The sequence below is a fragment of the Alosa sapidissima genome, chromosome 5 (assembly GCF_018492685.1).
Source record: "Alosa sapidissima isolate fAloSap1 chromosome 5, fAloSap1.pri, whole genome shotgun sequence".
In the NCBI taxonomy this organism is placed as follows: Eukaryota; Metazoa; Chordata; class Actinopteri; order Clupeiformes; family Clupeidae; genus Alosa; species Alosa sapidissima.
This window is the reverse complement of record NC_055961.1, coordinates 13,300,727-13,324,500: the sequence shown is the minus strand read 5'-3', so window position 1 is coordinate 13,324,500 and position 23,774 is coordinate 13,300,727. Positions and strand designations below refer to the sequence as shown.

At 39.1% G+C, this 23,774-nt stretch overlaps 1 protein-coding gene across 4 annotated transcripts in view; it reads right to left on the bottom strand.

Annotated features, from left to right (window-relative positions):
* rad50 (RAD50 homolog, double strand break repair protein) overlaps positions 1-23,774 on the bottom strand; it is a 71,757-nt gene that overhangs the window by 22,803 nt on the left and 25,180 nt on the right. For all 4 annotated transcript variants that reach the window (XM_042093186.1, XM_042093189.1, XM_042093188.1 and 1 more), the window contains exons 16-22: positions 19,838-19,964; positions 17,258-17,451; positions 11,765-11,875; positions 11,484-11,576; positions 11,282-11,395; positions 10,629-10,756; positions 6,444-6,668 (exon numbers count right to left, since the gene is read on the bottom strand). In XM_042093186.1, coding sequence (XP_041949120.1) covers positions 6,444-6,668; positions 10,629-10,756; positions 11,282-11,395; positions 11,484-11,576; positions 11,765-11,875; positions 17,258-17,451; positions 19,838-19,964 — 992 coding nt within the window. The remainder of the gene's footprint in view (positions 1-6,443; positions 6,669-10,628; positions 10,757-11,281; positions 11,396-11,483; positions 11,577-11,764; positions 11,876-17,257; positions 17,452-19,837; positions 19,965-23,774) is intronic.

Genomic DNA, 23,774 nt, shown 5'->3' with positions numbered 1-23,774 from the left:
AAGGGATAGCCAAAGAGGCCTAAGATTTAGTTATTTTTTAAATTATGCATGATTCACTTTTTTATAAAATTCGTAGGCTGATGCCTGGCAGCAACAATTGTGTTTAAATGTAGGTTAACCTGGGGCTGCGTGTGACTGGTAGCTTGAGAGCAACGTGTTGGAGACTCATGGTGTAGGACGATGACTTCGTTGGCAACAATATTAAACCAACCAACAATATAAATTATTAAGAAGAGCTCTTTTATGAGTTAAATTGAAACAAAATTATACTGGCTTTTATTTGTCAGAATCTGAGGCCCAGCTAAATAGAATCCCGGCCATAATTTTAGGATTTAAGTATGCACGTGTGTTTCACGACTTGTGCATTTGAGAGCGCTCTCTCAAGGCTGTAGACGATAATGTTTCATGTAGGGTTCATGTCAGTTAATATAAATTAACATTTAAAAACATGTTCAATTATATAATTTTTTTCATATATAAGTCGCACCTGACTATAAGTCGCAGGACCAGCCAAACTATGAAAAAAAGTGTGACTTATAGTCCGGAAAATACGGTATATATATAATGTATAGTATGGGGTGTTAGCAATGCAAGGGCATAGGTGAAACAGTGTAGGAGTAAATGTAAACAGGTAAACAGTGCAATGCAGTCAATGTAAACAGGTAAACAGGGCAGTAGTAAAAAGTAAACAGGTAAACTAGTAACAGCTAAAGTGCAAATGCGTAGGTGTAGTTTTGTTCAGCAGTGTTACAGCCTCTGGAAAGAAGCTGTACCTGAGCCTGCTGCCAGATGGGAGTAGACCAAAAAGACCATGGTTTGGGTGGGAGGCATCCTTGACAATGGATTTGGCTTTGTTTAGCGTTTATGATATGTGTTGTGGATGGAGGGAAGTTGGGAGCCAATAGTCCTTTGGGCAGATTTCACTACTCTTTGTAGTGCCTTGCGATAAGCAGCGTTGCAGTTGCCGTACTATACAGAGATGCAGTTAAGTGAGTATGCTCTCAATAATACAATGGTAGAAGTCTGTTAGAATCCTAGGACATCGGTGAGATTTCTTCAGGGTTCATAGAAAGTGAAGGCAAAAATATACAGTAGTAAAAGCTGTAAAATGAATTTTTATTACAGTGCATGAAAATGCACTGTACTGTTCTTCCTAGGCTGCTTCTTCTTCTTCTTCTTCTAACACAGTTAATGCAGCTTCAACCGTTTAACGTAGAAACTTCATTCAAACTATGTTACGTAGGTCTTACTTAGGACATCTGGGCTTTGTATTTTTCATCTTTGTAACTTTTATACTTTTTAAACTATTTATTAAAAACTACTCAAAATTTCCCAATAGATTTAACATCGGGCTGATGACATCACAATGGGCTAATTAACTTGATTTGCACCTGTATCAACTTCCAGCTGCTCAACTAAGCCCCATCAAAGAGCCAGTTAAACTGATTGATTGATTGATTAAACTATTAATTAAAAACTATATTGGCCAGGCCACCTGCATCAACTGTCAGTTTCTCAGGCTTTAAGCATACAGTCTCATTCTCTTAAGATTACACATACTGTTCAACTGTTTCAACTGTTCAGTCATTCCAACTATATTAAACCTCATCTACCTAGCAAATAATTAAACCATTTAAACTATCCACCTATATTAAACCTCATCTACCTAGAAAATAATTTAACCATTTAAACTATCCACCTATTTAACTGTTCAGTCATTCCAACTATATTAAACCTCATTTACCTCGCAAATAATTTAACCATTTAAACTATCCACCTATTTAACTGTTCAGTCATTCTAACTATATTAAACCTCATCTAGCTAGCAACCAATATAGTTTGTTTTTACTCTGTATGATATTTTACATCATATTTTTTGCATTTTCATGCACTGTATTTCCTTCAGGAAATGCTTTTCTAGTTCATTTTACTGCTTTTACTATATTTTAATGGTTCTTTTTACTTATTTTACTACATTTAGTTTATTTATTGTTTTAAATGTTTACTTTAATTTAATTGATATCTTTTTTAATCATTTTACTACTTTTACTATATTTTAAATGTTGTGATTTGCTTACTGTGTTCTACTGGTGATGTAAAGCACATTGAACTGCCTTGGTAAGAAATGTGCTATATAAATAAAATTGCCTTGTCTTGCCTTCATGAGCCCCCATGTTCATGACCCCAGAGTGAAGCACTGCAGCTGCCTGGCAGCTCTAGCTGTTGGCTGCAGCAACTCGAGCTAAGCAGAACCGTTCCCGTTCCAGTGATTTACAGGCCTCTCCTCTAAACGGTTACTGGTTAAACCATATAGAAGAATGGTTGATATCATTCTTTTAAAATGACATCGCCTTTACAAATTGATTGACAGGCGGCACAATAGTCTATTTTTGTTTCTGCACAACAGCCGTAAGGCTTAAATAAAAGCACAGCAGATATCAAGACTGTAACTGTTCAGGTACTGTGCCTGAATTCAGGTGTGAGCAAGGCCGTTTAAGATAGGAAAATAGCCAATTAGCCTCTATATATGACATCTTCATAAATGTTTGATAACAGAAATGGTCATTGCCCTTTAAAAAAAACCTAATCGAACTGTTGCTGCCAATTGCTAGACACTGATATTTTCTTAGTGTTTTCTGTTTTTTTAGTAGGTTATTTCATACACAGTTACTTTTTCAGTGGTTGCACTGGTGCGCCTAACTGTTTTTATTTAGGTGCACCAGCACAAAATGTAGGTGCGCCCAAATTCATCGTTGCGCCCAAATTCATCGCCTTTAACGCCACAATTTTAAGGTCACCTTTTAATCGCCCTCCATATACATTCCGTGTCTGAGCTGTTGACAGAGTATGGACCGGGAATGAGAATGAGTATTGGGCGGATGTTTTGGGTTGGCTGTTTTGTCACGTTTATTTGCTTTATCCATTGCTGATTCTCTGGTGCTCAGATCGCCAATCAGAGGCAAAGACCCACCACATCTCTGTCTTAGACCACGATAGTCCAAGGATATATGGATGCAATTCATTATGTTTTCTGAATTACACAAATTATTCACGACATGTTAGATAACGGGATAGTTACCTAGAAGAAATGCTCCCCAGATGTAAAACTTTGCCAATTGGTTGCTTAGCTTATTTCGGAAATGTCATTAAACCCAACAGTAGGCCTAAATTAACTAAATTACCTAGCCTAGGTAGGTTAGCAACACAAACTTGAGAAGTCAGCAAATCAACTTAATGTTAAGTTATTCATTGCTGCATCACTTAAACTAGCAGCCATGACAGCTGCAGGATGAAAGCTGCGTGTGTGTGTATGAGGAGAAAAGACACATAGGCTACGGGAAGCACTAAGCATGCTTTGCGCACACTGACATGAAATATGTTTGTTATTGCAAAACAAAACTTCTTAAAAGCATCAATGCTAACACAATAAGATATTGTTACATTTCTTATTCCAGGGTATTGCGATACTTTTGCAGTGCAACATTAGTAGGGTTGGGCACCGAAACACGGTTCTAATATGGCACCAGTGCCGACGCAAACGGTAGTAACTGCATCGAATAACAAGATGGATTTCGGTGCCTCATTTCGGTGCTTAAATAGCGTTTTTATTTATTTATTTTTTATACGAGGCATCACTGCATGTCATGCGCCATCTCTAACGTCTTGCTCTGATAGCAACACATCCAGATACAGTTAGCTAACATATGATAAACACTGGATGTATAAACCAGAGGGGTGCACCACGTAGGCGATTGGACAGTGTTTGACAGCTTGCGTGAGCCCAAGTAGCTTACTTTAAAGCGATATCGCGAGCTCCTGTCAAAATCTAGCAGTGGGCATAACTACACACAAGCAAAAGGCTATGAAACAACATCAACAGTAGGCTAGCCTATACGTTACACAATATCCTTGCTAATGCGCCAACTGACATTTATTTGAAATGTTATCAGCAAAGTTGTAAGGTGAAAACTTTATTTCACGGTGTGTTAAACAACATAATGGCATGATATTAATCTTTCATGTGCATGATGCCCATATAGCATCACAATGAATATGAAGATCATGTTAAAAGTTAGCTGGCAAAAACATAAATATGTAGGTTACATACCTGATGTCACTGAGCTGTCAAAGAGGCTACAAAACCATCTCTCTACGTTATCGCTAATTAAACTCAGCTGACTGGTGTTAGCGCATAGCCATTTGCTGTTAAAATGCCTACTAGTCTAGTGCTGGGAATCTAAACACTTCAACACCGACATGTAGCCTAACATGTTCAAAACTACTGCGTGTAATGGGTTAAGACATGAAATTTCTTGAAGAATTTGGGAACACACGGAATAAATTAACTGGAAAGTAGAGTCCCTGTTAGATTAGCTTGCTTGCAAATGCCGTTGTCCATGACCTGGCAGTTTTACGGCAAGCGGCTTTAACATACCTTATGGCAAACCGCCTACACTGGGTAAACTTGAAATAGCAGAGCTTACCATTGTGTGTGCATTCTGGCAAGCTGTTTTAACATTTAAATGTATTATTCGTAGGAGCAATGAGATATTGATAGTAAATCGAATATAACAGTTCAATTTCATGTTCAAATTTGTCTTATCAATAAAAAAAAAAAGCAATTCATGCTTTAGACCATTTTAATTTAAAACATTTTAAAAACAAAGTACCAGTTCAGGCACCGGCACCGTTTTAAAAGTATCGATTTAGCACCGGTATCGGATAAAACCCAAACGATACCCAACCCTAAACATTAGTCAAAGGAGAACAAACGCTTAGTTCGTGGAGAGACCGCAGATGCGAGGAAAGTCTAGGCACTCACCCTTATTACATTAGGTGCACCAGTGTGACCAAGGAAAAAAAAATTGTTGCACCCTTATGCATGTGACCAAATTGGTCACACTCTGGAGCCTCGTAGTGTTAGACAGGAAATCCATCTTACCAACTCGTAGTAGCCTATTATGCAGGGCTATGTGCAAACTCACACAATCGGACTTAATTTAAGCTGTGGGTCAAGGAGAACACTACATGGGCAGATCAATTTAATGACTAACTTTTGAATATTATTTCAAGAGAAGTTAATTGTAACAATACACCGGTTATTAACTGCTTATCCAAAATTGAAAAAAAAAAAAAAAAAACATTTTCACCCCGGAGAAAGTGAAGTTAGTTTTGTTCCGATACACCAACCTCACAATTCGGTTTGTATCACGATTTTTGACCCACGGTTCAGATATAATATATATAATATATCTGTATTATTTTATATCCTGATATGAAAGGATTTTACTGAATGTCTGATATTTATGACAGCACACTTTATGCAGATTAGCCTATAGCCTAGGCCTACTATTTTTATTACAACTCTACCTCTTTAAATCAGCTGTCTGGTTGAAGCCTGGAAATATTGTAAACAAAGTAGCATAGTTGGCTAGCTTATCATAGTCTACTGATTGGACTGTTCAGTTTCCCAATGTGTGTTTAAGTTTCAAGGTAATACTTGTTCTCCTTGGGACAGGCCCCATTTCATTCAACTTGAATGCAAAAGTTTTAAACAAATATGTGCAGCATGCTAATGATGCTAAGCGGATTTAATAGTAGGCTAATTTAGCTAGTCGTCTTCTATGAGTCCTTGCTTTCATGATTGTGAATATTTTATTTGGATTGTGTTGGCCGAGTCGCGCGTGTTCATTGAGCAGGAGAGGGAGGGAGCGCGAGAGAGAGCGGGGCAAGGAGAGGGGGTTTACTTTTATACTGTTTGGTAAACACATACTCTACACATACACATACGTCTACAATGAAAGCAACGAGAGGTATGAAATTATTTATTTATTTTTGGACAACGTAGGCTACCAGTAGGCTAAGTAAAACGGGAGATGTGTGTTGCTTATGCGGCAGCGTAAGCTGCAAAGCACTGCGTGAAACACTAGAAAGGGTGTGTCACGGTTCTGCCTTTTTACACTGCGACACAGTATCGTGGATATGAATGTCACGATTTCAGTTTTGAATAGCATATTGTTACAGCCCTAGTGCATCCTAAAATTTTCTTCATTTCCAGGTTTTGTTTTTATTCTGAGGGTTGCCGGTTTGATCCCCGACCAGTAGGAACGGCTGAAGTGCCTTTGGGCAAGGTACCTAACCCATCACTGCTCCCCGAGCACCGCTGTAGCAAGGCAGTTCACTGCTCCGGTTTAGTGTGTGCTTCACCTCACTGTGTGTTCACTGTGTGCTCACTAATTCATGGATGGGATAATATGCAGAAACCAAATTCCTTGTATACGCAAGTATACTTGGCTCAGAAACCTAATTTACATTTACATTTTTAACATTCTGAACCATATCTAATCCCTGCTACAGTAAAATATTAAGTCCTTTCCACACCTGTACAGGTACCAGGAAGACATTCACATCAGTGGATACAAAGGCATTAAATCTGTACTCACTGATCTAGGGCCTTGTAGTAGATATCCAGATCTTTGTTGATGAGCTCAGTGGTTCTCATTACAATCATCTTGTCCCTGAAGCGGTCCACGGCGTGGCGGTACTGGTCTTCTCGTAGCTCCTTTTGGCACCGGAGGATCTCCTCCTTGAAGCCGTTCTGTCTTCCCAGCGCCACACTACGTTTCCTCTTCAACTCTTCCAGTTTGTCCTCAAGATCTTTCCGTTGTCTATCACAGAGTAGATTGAGAGGGGAAAAGATGGAGTTTATAAGCCAGGGAGAGAGATTTTGGATGACAGTTCAATATTGACAATTAACTGGGTCTGGTATTGGTGATAATGGGGCCAATCTGTTCAAACTGTTCAAATCTGTTTATGTTATTCCATGTTAATGCATATGTGCACATACAGTATATACTGATTTTGCTTCAAGGAGAGCGAACACATCATGGAGGGAGCTAAAAACATAGGGTCAGCAATTTAGAGATATTGCAAGCTAGCTGCAGCAGTCCTGAAATTCCATGACCTACTTGGAATGAATCATAGGCCTACAATAGCCGCGTAGCATTCAATAATCTGCATTGAATAATTAAAGTTAGGCTAACCACAACTACTCAAGCAAGCAGTAAAGCTAATTACCAGATATATATCAATTCTGCGTGGACATATATTTGCATTAATGTATTTTGGCAAGTACATTTTAACCTGCTACTACAAAATTCCCTGATATTCCATGACCTTGCCCCACAAATGATAAAATTCCATGACTTTCCATGCCTGGAATAGACTCTATCAAATTTCCATGATATTCCATGACCCGTGGGAACCCTGTCCAGGTCTCATTATCCGGACTGAAAAAGTTGGATTGACACATCCCTAGACCCACGGTTGTCAAACTGGGGTACGTGGACTTATTTCAGGGGGTACGCGAAAAAAGATCTAAGTCATATGCCTTTTCAAATGTTTTCTCTATCCCACGTTGGTAACTTAACTTCCGCATTTGCACTGCACATTAAAAACTTATTTTCTCCGCATTAACAAAATATTCGAGAGTGGAGACAGAGAGGGTAAAACAGTGTTTCTCAAACTGTGGGTCGCGGAGACATGCCAGGTGGGGCGCGAACTGACGTGAAAAACAGGAGTTTTTTTTATTTATTTTTTTTATCTGTAGCCTAGGCCCGGGTAGCACCCGATGCGCAATGGACGCACTGTGTTATTCATAGGGAAGCGCTTGTGTCAAGGCAGCTTAGTTAATCCCGACCTGAATGAGATTTTGAACGAGGTTGTGAGAGTGGTGAATTTCATCAAGACCCGGCCCTTAAAAGCGTGTCTATTCTCCGCACTTTGAGGAGATGGGAGCTGACCAAAATGCTGTACTGTTTCACAGCGAGGCAAGGTGGCTTTCCCAAGGTAAAATGCTGTTGCGTGTTTGCTCCGAGTCGCCTCTTCTTGGAGGAAGAGCGCATGTTTGAATCTGCAAGCAGGTTAACTAATGAACATTTCTTGACGAAGCTGGCCTATCTTTAACCTGACCCTAGCCAGATGAATTTCGCTCCGCCTAGCTCCACTCATCCATCTGGAACCGATCCATTGAAGTGTTGCTTCAGAAGGCTGGGCCTAATCAAAAAATGCTTGCATATGATTGAATAAGCCACTTGTCCGTCATCTATTGACGTGCTACTTCAACCACTCACATCAAAGCCAACCCGTGACGCTAATAACAGTGTCACAGTCGCTTCTACGCTATGTCACATCTATGAAACTCCCGCCCTGCGTCCTGATTGGCTGAACCATAAAGTCGGTTGCAGAAATCACTCTCAATGGAAGAGGTCCCAGATGGATGTGAGTGAAGCTAGGCGGAGCTATAGCGGAACGAAATTCATCTGGCTAGGGTCAGGTTAGCCTATCTTAGCGATATATTTGGAAAGCTCAATGAGTTAAATCTCCAGTTACAAGGCAAAGACAAGCACCTAGCAGATAAGATCACTGCATTCATCAAGACGTGTGTGAGATTAGGTGCAGATCTATTTAAAATCATTATATTCAGCACATTTGTAGGCCTATCATATGTTGACTATTGATTAGATTTGTATCATATGTTTATGATCCTATTCACTATTCTCGACAAAATTGCTAAAAATAAATATTAATAAAACAATTAAAAAAAAAAAAACTTGTTAACAATTGGTGGTGCTGGGGGTACTCCGGAAGATCATAATGTCTCAGGGGGTACATGCCTGTTAAAAGTTTGGGAACCACTGCCCTAGACCAAACTCTTTGAATTATATGGCAAGCATAAAGAGCCCTAGGATAGCTAAAATAATATTAGAATACAGCTGGGTTTATTGATATTAGCATGCTTTAATGTTTCAGAGGTGCTTGTAAATGCTCATGCAACCTACTATTAGACATTAACACTGAGGGCGCGACGCAACTCTTGGTGCTAGATTACACTGGCGCAATGATAATCAGGGACGTCACTAGGATTAAAAGACAGGGGGGGGTGTAGCAAAGGGAGAGAGCAGTCTGTGGAGAGTAAGCTAGCGGGGGCAGCGGAGATGGGCACTGAATGCAGCAGTTTCTTACCCCAAAAACATAAAAAAGAAAGAAAACGTATTACTTTCACAACGAATGGGAGGAGGAGTTCTTTTTTATGACTGTGAAAGAAACTTGCGTTTGTTTCATTTGCGGGACAACTGTGGCGATGGCAAAGCGGCACAGTGTGGAGACACTCTTCACTATGTGTCACACAAGCTACCATGTGCATCTACGATGCCTAGACGAGTCTCAGCTATGTCTGGTAGTTTGCTGGTAGTTTGTCTGGTCATTTCCATGAAGTTTGTATCACTGAAAACTATTGTTTCTGAAAACTTTGGGCAAATGTTTTTGATACACCTTTGCTGGCAAAAAAAGTATTCAAAATACATTTAAAAAAAATTCAACAAGAAAATTAGAAGAGAGAGCAGGGCTTAAAATTAATTTTTCAAAATGGGGGGAGTTCCCCCCTTAGGTTCTTCATGTAGGGGTGGCCAGTGGCCATCCTAGATTCTGCTTGACTCTCTCCAAACACACACAAATACACATGGAAAATGATGGCTTGTGTCATATGTTTCTATTTCATATATTTTGATATTCATATAAACTGTATTTAGTTAATAATGTATAGCGTCTCTTTTATTGAACAATGCGCTCAGGGGTGTAGCAATTAACAACCTAAGGTATGGTGTGGCGCTTGATCTAAAAATAGCTATCGTACACTATCTAAAAAGCATTGCGCCACTGACCAAGAAAAACCTGGTCTATAGCGAGTCGCATATGGAGCACAGCTGAAGACGCACTGTCACAAGATAAGCAGCAACTCCCCTGCAGGATAAATGTCCTTAGGCTTTTTATTCAGTCATTCGAATATTATTTGGGTAAGTGTTGCTTTTTTCAGATGGTTTTCGATGGTGACCCATTGTCAGTCAATGGGTTATGCTACCCATTGTCAGTCAGTCGTGATATGCTGCCAGGGTTTTGTGTTTTTCCACATCCAGAAGGAGGTCACTGACCTTCTTTAGGCTTGCTGTTTAGTTTGAGAAAGTTAGTGGACATCCAGGTTTTTATTTCTTGCATGCAGTGGTGGGTGGGAGCTGGGTAGAAGGTTTGGTGCTGATGTAAAGCTGAGTGTCATCAGCATAGCAGTGGAAGCTGAGTCCATGAGATAATATACTATGCGCTGACCCATCTCTGTTTAGTGTGTGTAGTGTGGTGTTGTGTGCATACTGTACTGTATATTGGTGAACCACATATATTTTTATTCTTTAGATGTCATTTAACATGTTTTGAGAGATGTTCCACCTTCCTCCATACTTTGGTTGGTCATGCACAATACATAGTGCTGTGTCGTATATTTGTAAACCAAGCTTCGCAGACCAGCAGTCTCTTAATTTGTCCGCAGCCCAGAGTTTGCCCAGTTTGCAGAGTATATACTCTCTAGATGTAATTCAGCATACATTGAATCATGAATCTCCCACCTTCGTCCATACCTTTGGTTAGTCATGCACAATACATACTGCTGTATAGCCTATTTAGAGCTAAATAGGCTAAATATTTGAATAATTATGTAACATATTATTATCATTATCATCAGTAGGATTATTACATATGGGCCAAAATAGTTTCTTGCAACACTCAAGGTGAAATCTTACTGGCGGAGCTCCAGGACTCTCATGTTGCCCATTTCCTTCAGAAGAGCTTCTCGCTGTTTTGAAACATCTTTGAGTTGCTCACTGCGCTTCCTGAAGGTGAGATTATCTTGCAGCAAGCGTTCCTGGACCTAAACGAGATAAAAGTTTAAAAAGGCAAAAACAAATGAAATGAAATTCTTATGAAGCATTTTCATATTTCATATAAGCACTGTCATATTCACAGGCTTACAATTTTTGTATGTGTACTTGACAATAGTAGAAGTTTAACAAACAATCACACTTTTTTAACTCTTTTTCCCACAATAGTAAAAAAAAAAAAAAAAAAAAAAAACCTTGTCTGCACACTAATCCATGCTAGATTATTTAATAAAGAGCTGAGCTTTCTGTAATCTGACCATTATCAGGGCATAACAAACATTTCACATTATTTACACACACACATAATTCAGTTTTTGCTTGTTTCTAGCACCTTTGATCGTGAGTGGGGTGTACTTTTTTTTAAGTTACACCTTTTCCCCAAACCAATACTATCCTCAGTAGCTCAGTTTTAGCAAACAAGGAGAGATTCTGGATGAGGTACAGTAAAGGGAGAAAGGGAACGCATGGGATGTTGTTATTGGTCTTCCTTGGTACAATCTGTTTTTTTCATTTACCTTTTGTGTGTCTATGTCTTGCCTGATGCTGGCCATTTCTTTGTTGATCTTCTCTCGTAGTGTTTCTGCTTCATAAAGTTTTCTGTTTGTCTCCTGAAGTTCTGCTTCTTTTTGCTTAAGAAATGTAAACAAATGTTACAAGCTTTACAAAGTTAAAGCCTTGATTTAAATAAGGTTAAAGTTTGATAAAGTGACTAATTACCTCTTTATACTCATCTTTTCCTTCATCAACGTACTTCTTGATTTCCCGCTCAAGTGTCATAATATTTTTCACTTTGTCCTTTATTGCATTGATCTACAAGGGAAGGATCAAGGGAAGTAAAGTGAGATACGTTTTGACTTGTGTGTGTTTGTCCATGTTTGTGTGTGTGTGTGTGTGTTTGTCCGTGTGTATGTGTGTGGGTGTGAGCAAAAGAGAGAGAGAAGGTGATGTGAAGTATCATTAAGAGTGTGCATGTGTGTGAGGTAGATTTAGAAGAACACCTTTTCTTGGCCCTCGTTCTGTTTCTGTGAGCGACGAACCATTAGCTCCTGCTTCTCCTGCTGCAGCTTCTCCAGAGTGGCAGCTAGTGGTGACACCTGCTCCCTAGCTTCCTGTGACCACACAAACACACACAACCCAATTAACACAGTGCCTGCTGGTATATTGTGTCTCTTTAGTTAGTTAGTTAGTTAGTTAGTTAGTCTCTCTCTCTCTCTCTCTCTCTCTCTCTCTCTCTATATATATATAACGTAATGGTACACAGAAGTCACGGTTCGGTTCATACCTTGCTTCGGACATCACGGTTCGGTACGAGTTCAGTACAATGGAGGGAAAAGCAAAACAAAAATGCAGAAAGCAATTTTTTTTATTGTGCATGTCTCAGGCTGCACCACCTAGTGTCATACAGTCTCTCCCCTGAGCTATCTGCAACAGCCTGAAGTGTGTAAGATGTAAACAGTACAATAAGTAACCATACTCCATCTGTAACTTGTAAACACAATAAGACAATCAGCTATAAAACTGAAAATAGGCCTACAGCATCACTTATTTCTGAAAGTGCAAATTACATAGAATAATAATTTTTAAAAATCCATTTAAGCAAGACCTTCAACATCCGTGTTTAGTTGTATATGGAAGGGTCTACAATTTGCCTCAATATTTTTCAGTGTGTGTACAGTAATAATCTACTAACTGAAAATATCACACTATTTTGCCAATGAAATTGCTCCTTTCATTTCATAAACATGCCCGCTCTTCATGTGAGAAGTTACAAGTTACCCTAACAGAAAGGTAATTACCACGCGATTTACAAAGCTTTCTGTCATTACAAAATCATTTTAAGCCATAGGTTTTGGCCCTATTTGTATGTGTATCCAAAGGCTGGTGAAGCGCAGAGGAAGTTTTTTTTTTTCTCATTTCAGTGATTGGTAGCCTACATCATCTGGGTGATGGCGTCGAATATGTGTAGCATGTTCAATATATTTCCACTCACATAACGTCACCCAACAACTGCTGAACCACCACTCTCTCGCCTGTACTACTGTAACTGAAATTCTCAAACTTGTGATCTTAAAGAGACCACCCAGCGGGTCCTCTTTAACTCTTGTGGGTTGCCACCACTCGCTTAGTGCTGCTATCTCTGACTGACTGACTCGACCGACGACCTGACAAAAAAATAACATAGGCGCCACTCAGAGCTTCAGAGCTAAGGTAAGGGCTACAGATTAGCATTAGGTGTCGCTAAAGAACTCTCATATTTAACAGTAATTCTGCTTTACATTAATTAATCTGCACGCACGTTATATAACCTCAACGACAATCAAGTAATACCCAGACATCCTTCTTATATAATAACCTTTCATAACTTTTTAAATAACAAGTTTAACTATTACTAATAACATATCGAAGCCATCCTACCAGAATGTGCACTCTGTATCCCGATGTCTCTTTTTGCTGCACTGTGTCTCATTTTGTTGCGCTGTGTCTCATGCTGCCTTAGCCTTTTGAAGAAACCAAAGTCGGCCTTGAAGCTGCAAGATAACGCGTACACAGTGCGAGCTCTACTCATAACAACCAGTAGGAGAGTGCAGGGGGGTGAACGATATTTAACCCATGCACAATCACTCTATACTGTACACCAGGGCTTGAAAATGAAATTATTTTTCAAACGTTCCAGGTAGGCCTATGTTTAACGTTTTCGTTCTTGCATGCGTTCCGCCACCAACATATCGGTCCTGAACTGGTTCGGAACGCAAAATATTGTTCGTTCTTAAAGTTCCGCCAGTGTTTGGCGGGCCTATCAAGTCTATTTTTGTGGACTTTACCTTAGAATAGACGTACTCATTATTTCCCCTCGATTTAGCCTATACCTAGCTACGCCCAAAAATAATAAATCACAGGCGGCATCCAAAAACATTCAGATGGGCTATCCATCCCATAGCCTACAGACTTACTGTAGGCCTAACCTATGCCTATAAATAATTTCTTATCAAAAATATTTCTAGATACGTGCTAAACTCCTTACCTGGTTGTAGCCTAAGTTTTATCCATATGGAGATCTTCAAAGGCTTGCGCTATAATTCCAACCCTGTTTATAAACGAACCTGTCTGTTGCTGACAAGGCCTATCTCAAATTTCCCGTTTAACTCTTCTACATAGAATAGGCTATAATTGCGCAAACATTTCAAATCCCGACTTTAAAACGACAAGGCGTGGACAGGCAAAATAGGCTATTACGCATAGGCTACAAACAATTTCCAAATCAGTTTCAGTAGCCTACGCTATGAGCTGGCCTAAGATCCGAAGTGGCAGACGGATAGGTTACATTACAACAGCAAGACAAAATATACCCATTTGGACCAAAGGTCCATTTATTTGTTTCTTCAAACTGCAGAAATCAAATCATTAGGCTGTTCGCCTACAATCAAACGAGTAGAACACTTAGGATATGCTTTTGTGAAATTTTATAAAATATATAGAGAACGAAAAAAAAAACGTTATTAACCGGTTTTGTGGATTTCAGAATAACGTTTCTGTTCCGGAACAGTTGAAGACCATTTTGTTTTCGTTTTCCGTTTCCGCTCCTCATAAAATTTCGTTCGTTTTCGGTTTTCGTTTTCGTTCCTTGAACCGGTTCGGAGCCCTGCTGTACACCCCTGAACTTTCCTAAACTTAAGGTGAAAAGTTTGTACCCTTGCAGCAATATTGCTGACTTGCGAAGATAAGAGCGAACAACGATCCTTTCATAACGCCATCTGTGGGTTCGGGGTAGTGCTGTGTCAGCATTTTGGAGGGGTATAAGTAAGAGAGTTCTACCTTTGTTCGGGAGTGCCTTCTCGAGATACACTCATGGTTTATTGCTGTTGGTATTGCTGCTAGCATCAATAAATCCATTTTTGCATCTAATTCTGCCTGCTTGAAAGCTCCTTTTTGCTTTAGCATAAGTGTTATTGTTGATTTTTTCTTGAAGTCATGAGATCAATTTTCTACTTATCTACTGGCCGTTTTGATGACCTTCCACCATGACATATTCTCTGTGTAAATTCATGCACCGAACCGTGACGCCCGTACCGTTTCGGTTCAATACGAATACATGTACCGTTACACCCCTAATATATATATATATATATATATATATAATAATATATATAATTTTTAAAAACTTAATCTTTCATTATTCTACATTCATTAGATATGAAGTGAAATATTTCAAGCCATTTTTTGTTTTAATCTTGATGATTACGGCTTACAGCTATAAGTCTGTGTGTGTGTGTGGATGTGTGTGCGTGTGTCTGTGCATGTGGATGTGTGTGTCTGTGCGTGTGGATGTAAGTGTGTGTGCATGCATGCGTGTGTGTGTGCGCGAGTGTGTTTATTAGGGCTGTCACTTTTTATTTGATATTCGAATATGCATTCGAACATGACGTGAAATATCAGTAGTCAAACTATAAATAAACTATTTGATTTTTAGTGCCATGTGTAGCACATTTTTACAGTCTATGATTAGCTTGTTTTTTATTTTATTGTTTACCATCTCATCCAGTAGCAGGTGCTCTAAACGTATTGTAGCGTTGGCCCATGACCAAATCAGGCTAATAATAGCCAATAGCCAGTAGCCACAACAATGACTGGAGCCAGAGCCCTCAATAGCCGTACAGAACGGCCAGCCTAAGCGGACAATTACGTCTAAAACTCATTTTTACCCCAATTACCCCAACTCATCTAAAAAGTGGTGACTGGAAATACTTGGGGTTCTACATCGTAGATGGTAAAGTAACCGTTAAAGATAATGTAGTTTGCCGACTCTGCAAAAAAGAGTTTTAGGTTTGGTTTGGGATTTAATTTACTTTTGGACTGTTTTATTATTTAGCTAAATGTTGAGACTGATAGGCACTTAAATCTAAGGGGTCTTTGATGGTTCACTGTGAAGTTTCATGTAGTTGAAAAAGTGTCAGAATTTCCAGCTGTTTATTGCGAGACAAGGCAGCCGCTTTCACTCATTCATTTGAACGTGCGCTGTGCTCTAATGGGAACCTCATTGCATAGCCAAGTAACCTAAATTAAAGTTATTTTTTAATTATGCATGGTTTACTTTTTATTAAATTCGTAGCCTGGAATGCCTTGCTGCAACAATTAAATGTGGCACTGCTTCAGCCTTTGGTAAGCTCAAACGGCGGCGCTAGCGACGGGTAGCTTGAGAGTGACGTTTTGGAGACCCCTGGTTTATAATGAGACAAGGGATACAACAAATACTCACTTCTCTCAACATTGACGCGCTCCGAACATGTGTTCTCCACCGCGGGGAACATAATCAATAAAAAAAGGAAAAAAAAAGAGCCGCACTTGGTCCTGATCAAGTTGATAGATTGGTGTTTCTAGCGAACAATATTAAGAAATGCTACCGGCCATGCTCCTGCAAGTTGTCAGGTTATTGTTTGTGCCGTGCTGTTCCGATTCTGTTTTTTCCCCCATGCATAATGGCACTACACATTTGAATCTCCATTACGGTGGGGGGGGGGGGGGGGGGGGGGGGTTGTAGATATTGAAATTATTAATATTTGATATCCGTTCAAATTAGATTTTTCTCAAAAGTGACAGCCCTAGTGTTTATGTGTGTGTGTGTCAGTGTGTTTGCAAGAGTGTGTGAGACCGTATCATCCTCTACCAGCAACCCTTCGCTCAACACCACCATCTACAGGCCGATGGGTGTACAGTCACTTAATGTACACATAAATTCATTTATTTTATAGCCCCCCATGGATGAAATTCCACAAAACTTGGCATAACCCCAGAGGATGTCAGATTAATCATACACATGACATTTCAGAACCTCTCTGATGATGGGGGGGGGGGGGGGAGGGTGCAAATCACAAATGACTGGTTATGGGCTAAGTTGATGTGGGCCTTTGAGACCAAAATACCATAAAAATGTTGTCATCCTCGGTGCCACGGTAGTTATTTAGGAAAAACTGCATTTTTTGGGTTTCGGAGGGCACAGCGCAGGGGGGTCGGGGGTGGGAGTGGCCCCCGGGGACCAAACGAAATTGTTCCGTAAAAGTCTAGTGGGGCTACATGGCCACCAAGTTTCATGTGCCCCGGTGTTTCGTTGTCACGGGAATCACTTACCAAAAATTCAGGAAGTAGATGACAGGGAAAAAAACAAACTTTGACAATCGCTACATGACCGCTACGCTAGCGGCAGTCATAAATCCCAATCTATATAAATTAATTTTCAATTCTTATTTTATTTTTTAATGTCAAAACTAGGTAAATGCTATGAAGGCCTGACAGACTTTAAAATGGTTATTTGTTTCAATAAATATTTTTGTTTCCATAACGATTAACAACAAAGTAAACAAATTAAGAAAAAAATGTTGGTTATCGGTAAATTTGTTATTTTATACATTGGTATCTATATTGGCCCAGAATTTCACAATTGGTGCATCCCTAAAAAGTGATGCAATAATAATTCATTTTTTGCTACAGTTTCATACCTTTATTTCTCTGGTGAGGGCTTGGACCTCAGTGGTAAACTCCACACACTGATCCTCTAACTGCTTCTGTTTCTGCATGTTGCTGCTGATCTGGAGCTTCTCGGCCCTGACCTCGTTCATGTTGCTCTTCAGTGTGTGGATCTGCTCCTGCTGCTCCTGGATCAGCTTGCGCTTCAGCTCCATCTTACTTGACGCTTTGGCAAAATGGAAAGAAAAAGAGAGAAACTTGATTCACAAAGCTCCATGACACACTCATCATGGACAAAGTGTACAGCCCCAATTCCGAAAAAGTTGGAATCCTGTGTAAATTGTAAACTAGTTGTACCGCAGAGCGGTACAAAATATGACCACCGCCCAGTCCAGCACATTTTTTCCACAAAAATAAATCGCGCTGAAAGGCCTATATGATTCTAACTGTCTCACTAAATTGCATTATCCACACTCAATTCTCACTGGTCTGCTAGACAACAAGTACCAAAACATGATTAGTTCATAGATTTCACATGTAAAATTCATTTTATACAACCCCACCTCCATCTTGCCTGTTCATAATTCTGAGAAATTCTTGAATTGTGTGCACATGTACATATGTTATGTGTGTGTGTGTGTGTGTGTGTGTGTGTGCCTGCGTATGTGCCTGTGCATGCAAGCGTACATATGTCTACTGTGTGAGTATGTGTCATACATGTACGTATGATTACTGTGAATGTATGTGTGTGTGTGTATCTGTTTGTGCACATGTGTGCACATGAAATGGGATAACATGACCCCTGGAGGCAAACATCCGGAAAAAAATGGTCATCCTAGTCCCTACAGTTCTCAAGATATTCACAGAGAACTGTGTCTGCCCTACCCTCCTTACGGGGGGTCCAGTCCAGCGGGGGGGGCTACAGACCAAAACGAAAAACGACGGTTCCATGCTATCCATGTGGGGTTATATGCCCACCAAGTTTTGTGTACGCCTGTCTTTCAGTGTCCCGGGAATCCTTGTTGGTGTACGTCACTAAATGTACACATACATTATTTTATTGTAAGGCCCCCCATGAACGAAAGTACACAAAACTTGGCATGCATTCGGAGGGTGTCATAATGATCCTACACTTTTAATTTCGTGCAGTTTTGACCTTGTCAGCCAGAGATATTGTGATGAAAACACCTAATTTTTTGCTTTTTTGTGTTTAACTAGGTGGCGCTATACATGAAATGAGTGGTTATGGAATGGGTTGACATGGCCCCTTGAGATCAACATACAAAAAAAAAATGGTCCTCCTAAACCCTACGGTTCTCAAGATATTCACAGAAAACTGTCTGCCCTACCCTCCTTTCGGGGGGTCCAGTCCAGCGGGGGGGCTACAGATCAAAACGAAAAACAATGGTTCCATGCTATCTATGTGGGGTTACATGCCCACCAAGTTTCGTGTACCCCGGTCTTTCAGTGTCCCGGGAATCCTTGACGGAAATATTGGGCATGCGAAAAAAAAAAAAAAAAAATCTGACTAAACCTTTTTAGACCACTTCGCTGCGCGGCGGTCATAATAAAAACAGAATGTTATGATTTACAAATCATGTTAACCCTATATCTAATTGAGTCAAAGATAACATATGAACTGAAGGAGAAAGGTTTTTTGGAAAACAATCGCTCCACCTCTTAATTTAACCCTTAGAACTCCAGCCATTTTTTGCAGGTTTTTGCATTACTATGATTTAATGACTTTATAGAGGTTTTAAGCACAATCTAAGCAATATGATTAAAGTAGTTTAATTTTATTTTAACAAACTATATACAAAAACATGAGCAAAAAACATCAAAATATGTATTTATTTATTTTTAAAGAAATTATTAGCAAAGAACACAAATACGTAGATTCAACTTTTTTTACTAATTAAAATCATACACACACTTATTCTGAAATAAATACCATTGACATTTTTACTACAACTATTATAGTCAGCGAGATATCCCTCCTCAAAGTCATGTTGACACTACTTTCTATAATGCAAGTCAATGGGTGGATTACGGTCTATGGATTGATGGCGCTGCTGCTGATCTAGTTAATCTACCCATCCCTGGTTAGGAAATGACTTCCATACAAACGTCCCATGGTCATTTCAGTTTGCTTCCTGGTTGGTTTGATGGTCAAAAATAACGATAAAACGATGTTTTGTGAGTTTTTCCCCCGCTATTATATTTTCACAACGTCTTTGACACATTCCGGTCGCGGTAAAAAATGACATGTTTTTAAAATGATAAATGATAACGTTGGTTCTACTCAATTATCGTACTGTAATCCCTGAACCCTCCTCTTTCGATAGACATCACTGGCACCTCTGGACAACGATGGTAAGTCTATTAAAGTTAGTCATTTCCGAAGGGTGCGTCAGCGGCACGCCGGCATGCCGTAAATAAGGGCCCACTGACTTAGCCAGGTTTAGATAAGAGCATTTCACCAGTCACATAGCCTACTAAAAGAAAGCTACAAATATGCAGAGAAATCAGTCAAAAGCAAAACTAAAAAAATGCTGCGTAAATGTAGATGGTCAGCCACAGCGCCAGAGACACGTGTGAACTGCTGGCCTTACTGGTGTCCAGCCGGTGTTGTGTCTCCTGTTTCTCCTGGCTGACCTGCTGCATGGTGCGGCTCAAGTCCACTCCATGCAGCTTGGCAGCGTGCTGAGCTATCTTCCTTTCCACGTCCTTCAGGTCCATCTGTAAGCCAGTAAAATATTTGGAAATACTTTCTAATAACATGCACATGCATGCACTCCACAAGCAAACAAACATCAGTATATCAAAATCAATCAATTAAAAAAAACAAAACAATAAAAGTACTTTGCTTACAAAATATGCCGAAATAACCCAATTCCTTGATCCTGACAGATAAAAGGGATCTTTTAAGACAAAGGCTCAAAGGGCCCTATGATTTCCATGTTGCAAAAAATGCTGTCGGAATCACATAATTCGTAAACAGTACGTAAACAGTTAGGATTGGGCAATGTCCCCTTAATCGGCATTTGACGATGTGTACAGTACATTGTGATGGACGATGATACTGTCAGTGGGTGGGGGATAGTAAACACTAATTAATTACCATGTGTCCGTACAAAAAATATAAATGTTTAATTTTCTACATAAAAAAATATTAAATATTATGTAGCCTATATGGCCTGATGAACGTGGACAGCTAAGAGACATACTGACTAGGCTACCGAAGTTGTGTGGAAGATCTGCTCTAAGAAAATCCTCGTAAAAGATGGATAGACACTTGTGCACCAACCAGTGGAATATTCCACATTGCCAGCCTTCAGTGGGCCTAGCAGAAAAGCTACTTAAGACTATATCACGGTCACTTATCTAAAATCTTAAGTAGCCCAGTCTGTAACCTCACATGCTACGAATCTCATGTTATTAGGCTACCGGCATACCGACTATGAGGGCAGTGGAAAGTGAGAGTTAAGAGGCTGTAATTGCACAGTCCAGGCTAGGAGGACGAAGTAAGCAACTTTTACAAATAACAAATCCCGATTACCACTCTTCTGTTGTCTGGGGCTTTTGCTAAATGCAAATACAAGCCTTACAGTGAAAGACGTATATCTTCTGATCCTATAACGATAACAAAATAAATTGTTTATTTTAACTCGGTGGAGAAGGACGCATTTGGCACTTCAGTGCTGTAGCCTCACAAAAATATTAGAGCTAGAATTTCCAGCTTTGAGATTGTTGGACTTTTATTTTGACAAGTTGACGTTGTTCTGTCTTCCACATTCATAGATAGATAGATAGATAGAATTCATGAAAGGTTTGGTATGAATGTTGAGTCATGTCTCATGAAACAGTCATGAATGCTTTATATGCAGTTTATGACAGCTGCTATGAATGTGTTATGAACTCACCTGTCAAGTAAAGTGTTACCACTACATTTATAGTTTTAATTTAGTGAAACCTTGCCTATTTGTAAGGTTCATATCTTGTTGTGTTGTTACAATGGAGGCCGCCGTGGTTGGAGAGCATGATTGTGACGTCAAGTCGGGTACATCAGGGCACAAGATTTCCCAACGAGTCTCTGTGCATAAAATCCGATCAGACTTTGCGTTCAAGTCATTTTACCATGGCCAAAAGTCAGGTTTTCCGAATAGCCAACATGTCATTAAAGTGGCATTAAATGCAGAATCGCATGGAATTGGACATTTCATTATGACAGGAGAGAGATGCAGTGCCTATGAAAAGTCTTCAGCACCAGGCTAAAGTTGATTAAAAAGAGGAATAAAAAAAATCATCTTTTGGAAATGGATCTTAATGCCTTAATTAAAAAAATTAGGAAAAATCAAACCTTTAAGGACACCAAATTTCTTTGTGAATTTATAATGTATTATTGTAAATAAATGAATGTTCTTCGTTAAAATACAGGGTGCATAAGTATTCCTACACCTGTTAAACCTATGTTGAATTCCCATAGAGGCAGGCAGATTTTTATTTTTAAAGGCCAGTTATTAAATGGATCCAGGGTACTATACTGTACATCCTGATATAGTTCCCTTGGCTTTTGGAATTAAAATAACATCACATACCCTTTACTTTTAGTGCCTTTCTAAAGAACGGATACCCTAATCATCACATACCCTTTACCATATCTCACGACTGGCATGGGGTACTTCCCATAAGATCATCTCAATGCAAATCAAACTAGCTATTAGGCTAACTGAAATAAAACCATCCCAATCTCTAGGTATGGTAAAGGGTATGTGATGAAGTGGGGTTATTTTAATTCCAAAGGCCAAGGGAACCCTGTACCCCTAGTATCCTGGATCCATGAAATCACTGGCCTTCTGCCTGCTTCTATGGTAATTTAACATAGGGGTATGAATACTTATGTACCCTGTATTTTAATGAAGAACATATATTTATTTACGATACATTATTCATTCACAAAGAAAACTGGTGTCCTTAAAGGTTGGATTTTCCCTCAAAAGATGTTTTTTTTTTTTTATCCCTCTTTTTAGTCAACTTTAGCATGGGGCTGAAGACTTTTTATATGCACTGTACAGTATATTCCATGTCACTATGGGAAAAATTCTTACTTTTAACCTCCTGCGTTTGGTTGTTTTTAAAAATGTTTAATTATAAATTTCACTTTAAGATTAATCTGAAAAGCAATGCCACTTTCAGGGGTTATGCATTGCTTTTTAAACAAACACGTAAATTACCCAAATGCTGTATGCAACACGGCGTAATGTCAACTCCTCAAGCTAAAATACAACATTACAACAAGTCTGTCAACTCCTCAAGCTAAAATACAACATTACAAGTCTATCACCTACTGTTTATATATGTTTCTCACCCCAAGAGAAGAAAAACTTTTTATTTTCGATGTTTAAAACATCACGAAACAAAACAAAATCAACTGCTAGTACTGATATCCGGTAAAAACGAAAAAGGCAAAACCAAAAAACTGTATGATGTGTCAAAATGCTTCACTAAGCTGTGCCGTTTATCTTTTGCTGACACATTTAAATTAAATACTAAACAGACTCGGTGCACTGAATAACTTCATCATTAATCTCAGTGTTGTATTTTATGATTTTATGATCAAAGATTATACACAATGAAACACAGAGGGCCTAACAAAATACCAAAGACAGGAGGCGACTTGAAAACCCTCAACGATTGCTCATATAATGACTAATCCTGGTACATTCCCTAAGACAAAGAAAAAAATGCAGACGTGCAGACATGCACATCTCTATCCGGAAAATGTCCCAACTATTAGCAGAGATTTATACATTGACTTTGCAAAATTTCTTCAGCTATGAGACACAGGGGCAGTTAATATGGTATTAATATGGTTTTCAACTTGCATAAAACACTGTCCTGCGGTTTATATACAATGCGGCTAATACACCGGAAATTACTGTATCTGTCCCTGGATTATACATGCTCTGCCACATGATGTTCAGTTAGTTGCAATCATAACAGTAACAATCAGGCTATTTCATGCACAGAGCAAGCATCTATCTGCTGAAGTCATATCAGATGATCCTCCTAAACATATTAGTCAGCCTAAAAGACACCTAATCTCAAAAATAGCTACAATAGAAAATAACCTTTAAACTCTTGACTCATCTTATCAGCTCTTACTGTGCCCTTTCCAAAATGTCAGAAGTTAATAAGTACAACCCCAAAACAGAAAGTTGGGACGTTGTGTAAAATATGAATAAAAAGAGAATCTAATAATCTGCAAAACTCATATTTAGTTGCAAAAAGAACACAGATATCATATCAAATGTTGAAAATGACAAATTTGACTATTTTGTGGAAAATATATGCTAATTTTGAATTTGATACCAGCAACACGTTTCAAAAAAAGTTGGGACGGGGTAATAAAATGCTGGAAAAGTTGTGTAATGATAAAGAAAACAAAAGAAGGAAGAATGTTTCACAACTAATTAGGGTAAGTGGCAACACAATTGGGTATGAAAAAGAGCATCCTAGAGAGGCAGGTACTCTTAGAAGTAAAGATGT